Source organism: Chenopodium quinoa, unplaced genomic scaffold (assembly GCF_001683475.1).
Source record: "Chenopodium quinoa cultivar QQ74 unplaced genomic scaffold, ASM168347v1, whole genome shotgun sequence".
NCBI lineage: Eukaryota > Viridiplantae > Streptophyta > Magnoliopsida > Caryophyllales > Amaranthaceae > Chenopodium > Chenopodium quinoa.
Genome location: NW_018744878.1, coordinates 1,499,956 through 1,508,183, shown reverse-complemented (window position 1 = coordinate 1,508,183; position 8,228 = coordinate 1,499,956). Strand labels below are relative to the sequence as shown.

Sequence of the window (8,228 nt, the reverse complement as noted above, 5' to 3'; positions counted from 1 at the left end):
CCATAAAGTGGAGATTTAATCATATAATTCATATTTTAGTAATCTTAGGTAGGTTGTTTGTGTTTTATGGTTAAATTATACTAATAATTAACTAATTTTTTAAAATTATTGAAGAAAAGCTCAATTCCTTTACAAGATGTACTATAAATAGACTCTTCAAACTAACTCAAAGACCTTAAAGTACAATAACTAGACATGTCTAAATGACATATGCCTTACCAAAACACCCTTATTCGAGTCGACTTGGATCTGATATGACGACTCAAAAATTAGTTTCAAAATTTAAATCGATTCATTCTAAACCTAAACCTTAAAATGACCTGACTCGAATCCAATTCAAATGACAAGATCATTGCACTAATTAAAGCATGACAAGGAGTTTGTTTGCAAGTAATTTGAAATGGCAAAAATAGTAAACAAGTAACACAACCACCACCTAAATCTATCAAAACAACCATTGAAAAAAATCCTTAAATTATAGTTTCAATATTTAAGCAAGGAGATGATTGGACCCTTTTGGGCCCATCAAATAGTCCATAAATCCAAATTAGATCCCTCAAAGCCTGGACTATGTTCAGAGTACAGCCCATGCACCAAATTGAAAAGGGACCCATTTCCTTTTATAGTATAATAATACTAATAATTTTCTGTTATAAAGGCCCACTTTTGTCCCCCAACACCCCATCTCAACTCAAAGGCATGCAGTACTCGAGCTATTTCTCCAAAAAAAAAATCAATGATACATCATGTATATTACAAGCTTTATTATTAATCTTTTCAAAGAGGCCATTATTCAATTTAAAAGATATTTACATGTTTTTTCTCCCACTATCTACCAAATTAAATTTAATAGTAATCAGTTTTTACAATAATAGTGACACTTGTAAATAATTGCCATAAATATCGACATTATTTTCTTTGTAGCACAATGATTAGATTGGTTTATTCATATATATGGACATTATTTTGGTATATTGTATTTTTATCTCCGCCATGCATGAGGTTTTTTTTTTTTTTTTTTTATCAGTATATTATTGCTATAAAATTTGTATAAAAAGCTTCGGTCTACCTTTTCCCTTAAAAATAAAAGTAGAATAGTGTTATTATTTATTGTTTTTAATTATTTATAATAAATGAATATTTTATGTTTTCTTTGTACAGAGTAGCAAATAATAATTTAAGAAACATATAATTTGTATGGTGTTATGAATTGTGGAGGGAGGGAGACGATATAGCTAGTGATGCCTATAGTAATTTAACTTTGGAGCCTAGATATAACATTATATACGATGTGGTTATTGATTTGAACTGGTCGTGGATGTAATTTTATTAGAATTTTGTTTTATTCTTTATTGAGTATAACACCCCTTTTTTTTGGTACTCTATGTTAACACACTAATCAATTTATCATGCATAATGGATTAATGGTGATGCCTTAAACTCTTAAACTAAGAAAACCTTATGATCGATATACAATAATATGGAACTTTGCGTGAATCATTAATTAGTTTTAGATTTGTAGACAAAATGAATTTTCTTTTAAAATTTTCGATCTTATACACGTGTAGATACAAAAAGTAAATTTGTACGTATCAAAGATTGACAATTAAATTAGCCCCATGAATAATGTAACACACATCCATTTCAAGTTCTCAACACATTTATACTATGAAGTATTTTAGTATATGAACTCCTTACAAATCAGGTGCATTTTATTGATATAAATAGTGTATTAAGATTATTTTTTAGGTAAAAAAAATGTATCACAATCCACAACGTTAAGTCAGCCTCATTAAAAATAGTAGAGAAATGTTGTTGTTATGTGAAGTTTGATGATTTATAATGGTGTAAGCCTCACTATTTAGATTTTGAATTTTTTGATTAGCTATTTTGAAAAAACAAATTGATACTCCTTATCAATCAATCAAAGAATTTTCATCAAGTACCCTAAGACTTCCTATATATTATTAGGTTAAGCCTTACACGTGTAAAGCTTAAATTAAAGAACATCCAAATGTAATCTTTATCAATCAAGGCCAGGTTTTATCATGTACCCTTAATTTATTTTCATACATGCAGCTTGTACTTGTACTCTTGTAGCCTTAAGACAATAAAGACTTGCTAAATTATTACCACGTACATTTAATGACGTACTAATAAATAGTGAGACCCTGTTAAATAGTGTTAACTAGCTCCCTTTCAATTAAAACCAATGGGCCTAGAGCTGTCAGTTTCTGACCCGAATCGTTAAACCCGACTGTTTCGAATCAATCCGAAATAAAACTGAACTGTTTAAAACCCGTTTTTTGGAAACCGAAAACTGACCCGACCCAATTTTTTCCAACCCGAAACTGAACTGAACTGAATTTGTGCAAACCGTTACTAACCCAACCCGTTATCAAGCCAAACCGTTACAACCCGAAACTGAAAGTAACCCAAACCGATTACGTTTAAACCCGATAGTAACCCGACCCGTTTTATGCCGAAAACCGTTAAAACCCGATAAAAATCCGATAAACCTAAATCGTTCCAACCCGTAACCCGTTGTGACCAAACCAGTTATAATCCGTAACCCGTTGTGACCGAACCGTTTACGACCCGTAACCCGTTGTGATCAAACCGTTTAAAACATGTAACCTGTTATGCCTGAGTCATTTACAACCTGTTACCCAATATGTTTATGATCTAATCTGTTTCAACCCACTACTCGATAAACCCAACTTATTTATAACTTGACTTGATTATAACATGACTCGTTTCTACCCGTTATCTGACTAATTCGACTCGATAATCATCTGACTCAATTTTAACACGATATGATTTGATTAGAAACTCGTTTCAAATTGGGTAAACTCGTTTTCAAACCAACCAAGTTCAATCTAAACCGATTATAACCTGAAACGATAATGATTGGACTCGATTTCACCCAATCTGTTTTGAACCGAAACCCATTTTCGAACCGACCCAGTTAAACCCAAACTGATTATGACCCGAACCAATTACGACCCGTCCTGATTAAGACCCAAACTGTTTTTAACCGAAACCCACATTAAACTGGCTAAACCCGTTTTCAAACCGATCTGGTTCAACCCAAATTGATTATGACCCGAACCGACTAGAACCCGACCCGATAAGGACCCGATCCGAATGGAAACTGCAATTAAAAAAACCAAACCGAACTGACCCGATATTTTTTTCAAAACCGACCGAAACCGACCCGCTTATTATTTCAACCCGTTATAAAATGACCCGTTTTAACCCGAAACTGATAAACCCAACCCAAACCCGTTAACCGAATTGACACCCCTAAATGGGCCCCATAATTACCCCATTTCTCTCCCTATCCCTTACGTATATATAACACATTTATTAAGGTTATACTTTTTAGTTTGTACAGTATATTACATTTAAATGATTCATATTTATATGGATAATAAACTAATGAGTAATCTATATATATATATATATCTATATTATTATTATTATTAAAACTCCAAGACAAGGAGTGCCATTTTGCCATTTGTCAATTCTTTTTTGTCATTTCGCCACATCATTTTAAATTTTTTGCCACGTCACTTTTGCAATTGTAGTATTGTATCTAAATAATGTGTTTGATAATAATGATCACTTTAAATTTTTTGCCACGTCACCTTATAATAATGATCAATCAAATATTGATTCTAAATTTAAAGAAAGAGAAGATGTTACTTGCAAACCTACAGGCTAGCCATTATTAGTATTTAGTTTGGTCACAATTGATAAGATGAATAATTAAAATGTTTTAAAATTGCTTTGACCCATTTAATTTGTAAAATATGTAACCGATATGTATTCAATATATTTATCCCTATAAATTAACTATCTAAGGAAATGATATACTAAATGGTCTAAACCTCTTGGAGAAACATTTTACTAGGCCAGTATTGAGTTAGGTAAGTATTTGTTTACTCTACCTACCTTGGAATGCAATGGATATATTTTGCATACTTAACTCATATTTACACTTTTAATAAATCACCCCAAATTAATTATGGGCTATATATGTTTTAAGCAATAAGTAGCATTTTGGTTCGATGATTGTGTCATATGTAAGAATTGCTATATTTTAATATGAGATTTCATTGGTTGATTTTCTTTACAGTTCACTCAAAGCTCTAAAAGTTATTGCGTGTAAAAATTTTCATTATTCACTACCTATGCTCGGTGGTTGAATATTAGTTTGATGATCCATTCGTGCATCCTATTTGAAAACAATACTACGGAGTACATTTTTTAAAAAAGGATATAATCCATGTAATTATTTGTCATGTACGTAATTGAATATGAAGAAGATAAACAAGCCCGGGGCATTGCCCGGATCACTAACTAGTTACATCCTTCAAAAGAAAAGGGTTCATGATATAAATAGTTCTTACTAATTATGACTACAAATAAACATTTAAAAAAATTGCTTCACAAAATTACATGTCAAGCAATGTAAATATTGTATTTCATTTCTTTCGTGTTGTTTTCACTTTTAGCCTCGTATATAACCTTAAGACTTCATATAGTATTGTTTTTAGTCTTTTTAATATATATATATATATATATATATATATATATATATATATATATATATATATATGTATGACCTTTCTTTTATAAGATGATAGTAAAAAAAAAGCACGATTAATTAGCTTATAGTTAAAGAATCGGGTTAACTCTGCACATATATAGCTGCTATTAGTTAGCAAATATATACGAAGTATATAGGATGAAAATAATGTATCACTGCATGCATAATAGGTGATATGTGGTAAGTATTTTGGAGGAAAATATTCAACTTATAGGATGGTAAAAACTAAAAAGTGCCACTACATGAATAATTTATAGTTTAATGGTACTTTAGAAGAAAAAAAAAAAAAAAAAAAACTATTTAGACAACTTATAGTTTAATGGTACTTTAGACAAAAAAAAATACTATTTAGACAACTTATAATTTAATGGTACTATAGACAAAAAAGTACTATAGAGTCAGCTTTTTTTCCAAAAGCTTGTCATATTTATATTTTTACCCTCCTATATGCTTTGTAAATGCATAGTAGATTAGTAGCTATTCATGCACTGGGATGCACTTGAGAATATGATTAATCGGGTCCATTGGCTTTGATTTTTTATATAACTAATAATCTAAATTAAAGTGAGTATATTGTATTTTAGAAAAATAAAAGTTTGTTGATGAATGAAGCCATTCATCAATACTCATTCCGATTCTTTGGGAGTAGTACTGTAGCATAAGCCCCTATATATTTTACTTGCAGATAGGATGACATTTTTGTAAATATTGGGAACTTGAGAAAAAACAATGGTGGAAAATATGATGGCAAAAAGTATCATTACATGCATAATAGTACATAAAAAAGTAGAGGTGATCAAAAATTCAGGGCGAGCCCACCCTTAACATAATATCTCAAGCTCAAACCCGAAAATTATGGAGGTCTTTTTCGGGGCCAAAACGGGCTTTTCGAGCCTTTTTTAGGTCAGGTTCTGGTTTTAAACTAAAAATCCGATTTTAGGCTTGCCCAAACCCGCCTATTTTCGAGCCGAATAGGACCGGACTAGGGGTCGGGGCCGAGTTTGATCACCTCTAATAAAAAGTACTATTTAGATAACTTATATTTTTGTGGTACATTACACATGCATAATAAAACACAAAAATGTACCAGTATTGTATCAATAGAGAAAATGTCACCGAATCTCAGATTACCCTCCTATATACATGCAAAATATATAGGTTAAATGCGCCTAGATGCACTCCATATTCTCACCATATCCATTGTAAAACATTAATTAGGATTATATTTGTATATTATTTATTTCTTTTTTTTTAGAATGGATATTTGTATATTACAAATTTGAACATTTAAGGAGTAATTTTTATCCTTTTTTTTTATAAAAAATAAAAAAATAAAAAAAAAACAAAAAAAAAACTTTGTTTAGTATATGGTCAACACAAATTCTTATGTGTCTGGATACATTGTGTAGTCAACCAACTATGGGATTTTGTCACATATGGGTTGATTGGATCGCACCCGCCAATCATGAGAGAAAGTCTACTTTACAAGTTAAAAAGATATTTCCTCCCAAAATCATATAGCAATCGGAGGAATAAACCCTTAGCCTTATAAATATTTGACTCTCTCAACTTTTATCAGCGTGGGACACTTAATTACATGTGTTATTTGGTAGGATATACTTCAATACTTCCCCTTGCATGTTAGGTCCCTTTAACTCATTACAATTATAGATAAAAGTTAGAGAGAGAAAGGTGGAAAAAAGTACGTGCAAATGAATAATTTAAAGGTAAATTAGGAAGTTCAAGGAATAAAGTTAAAAAAAAATAAGGGTACAATGGTCTTTGTATACTATCTAAAAATAGAAACATAAACAATATTTTAAGTTCCCAAGATAAGAAAATAGAAAGTATATTGTGGAACGAAAAGAGCATTTTTAATCACGTATTAATCATAATTATTATTATTTTTTTTTTAAGATATAACGATTTAGGAGACCTTTCTCTTAAAAAAAAAGACAATAGCTAAGAAATCCCAATCAACAACTAACATTGCAAATAAAGAATCAGAATGAGTATAGATGAGGAGCTTTAATCATCATCAACATAACTTTATTATTTCCCTAAAAAAAACAATAATTTAAAAATTTTCTTTCTCCCACCCCCTTTTTTTTCTCTTCTTTTCCCCCCTTTTTCATTACTCTCTCCCCACCAATCAAATTTCATATGACAAATAATTTTAATTTTTTTTTTTTTTTTCAAAAAAGTATATACACCAACAAAATAATGGCAGCTTTCAACCCACTCCACTTCACTCCATTCCATCCTCCCATCTTCTCTCATTCTTTCTCCTCACTTTCTCTCTCTAAAAATTAGTGTAAAGACAACCAAAAAAACTAACCACCACCCCCCCCCCAAAAAAAAAAAAATGTTTGAAGAAGCAATATCCTTACTTTCAATTTGGGCTTCCATGAATAGTTGGTTAACCCCAACTGTGCTATTCCTTCTCCTCAACCTCATGATCGGCACGATCGCCGTCACTTCCGGCTTCACCTCCCACAAACCCTCCCATCACCACCACTCCCACCACCTCCACCACCACCACAACCACCAATCGCCGCCGCATCAACCACCACAACAACTTCAACCCCAATTGTCGCGCTCTTCTTCCGTCCTTCAACGCCTTAAATCGATCAATTTCTACACCTACAACGCCCCGCCACCCACCACCCACTTCCAACAACCACCACCGGCGCCGTCACCTCCGCCGCAACAACAACCGAATCCCATTCCAGAACCCCACCTACCCACCGTTACAACCGCCTTCGCCGCCGTCGAAGTCGCCGGAGAAGAAGACGACGACGAGAGACCCACTTTGGATGAAATCTACAGCAGAATCAAGCTCGACAACTCAGTTTCTCACTACAATCGACAAAATTCCGACACGAAACCTTCCGGCGGTGAAATCCCAGTAAAATTATCGAAGAAGATGAAGAAATCTGCTAGTCATAAATCTGCTTTCAACCATTTTCATGTTGAACCAGAAAATCACGAAAATGCTCGTCACAGGGCCGTGCCGTCTACTGTTGAAGAGGACTTTGAAGAGGAGAGAGAAAATGCACCACCCGTGCAGCTGTTTAGGGAGGAGAGAGAAAGAGAAGAACATGATAATGGTGTTGATGCAAAAGCAGACGATTTCATCAACAGATTTAAGAAACAGTTGCAAATGCAGAGGAATGATTCCATTGTTCGATATAAAGAAATGATTCATAGAACTTCTGCTCAGTAAGCAACCTTGTTCTTAATTAAAATTAATCGAATTTTCTTCTACTTTTTTTTAAAAGAAAAAAAAAATGTTAATCTCCCTTTTTTTGGGGTTATTAAGATTTTCCATTACGGTGTTGATTACGGAGTTTAATTAGTTTTTAGATCAATGAAGTATTGATTAAGTTAGTGAAGAAGATTAGTCGTAAAGACTCTGGATTAACGCAAATTCATGTATAAGACGGTCTGATGGTCAGATGAGGTATTAGTTCCATTTAACTTGACGTTGTGACGGTCAGTCTAGGTGTTGACGTGTTGTTAGTCAAGTTCGTGTTAACGTAAATTCTTGTATCAGACGGGGTATTAGTCTGATGAGGTGGTTGTGTAAAACTGTAAAGTGGGTTTATGGTAT

At 32.6% G+C, this 8,228-nt stretch overlaps 1 protein-coding gene across 1 annotated transcript; it reads left to right on the top strand.

Moving 5' to 3' along the window:
- Positions 1 to 6,980: 6,980 nt before the first annotated feature.
- Positions 6,981 to 7,841, top strand: LOC110705820 (transcription factor Sox-1-like). Its single transcript, XM_021883753.1, has one exon. It carries the CDS (start codon positions 6,981 to 6,983, stop codon positions 7,839 to 7,841), a length of 861 nt encoding a protein of 286 aa, XP_021739445.1.
- Positions 7,842 to 8,228: the final 387 nt, after the last annotated feature.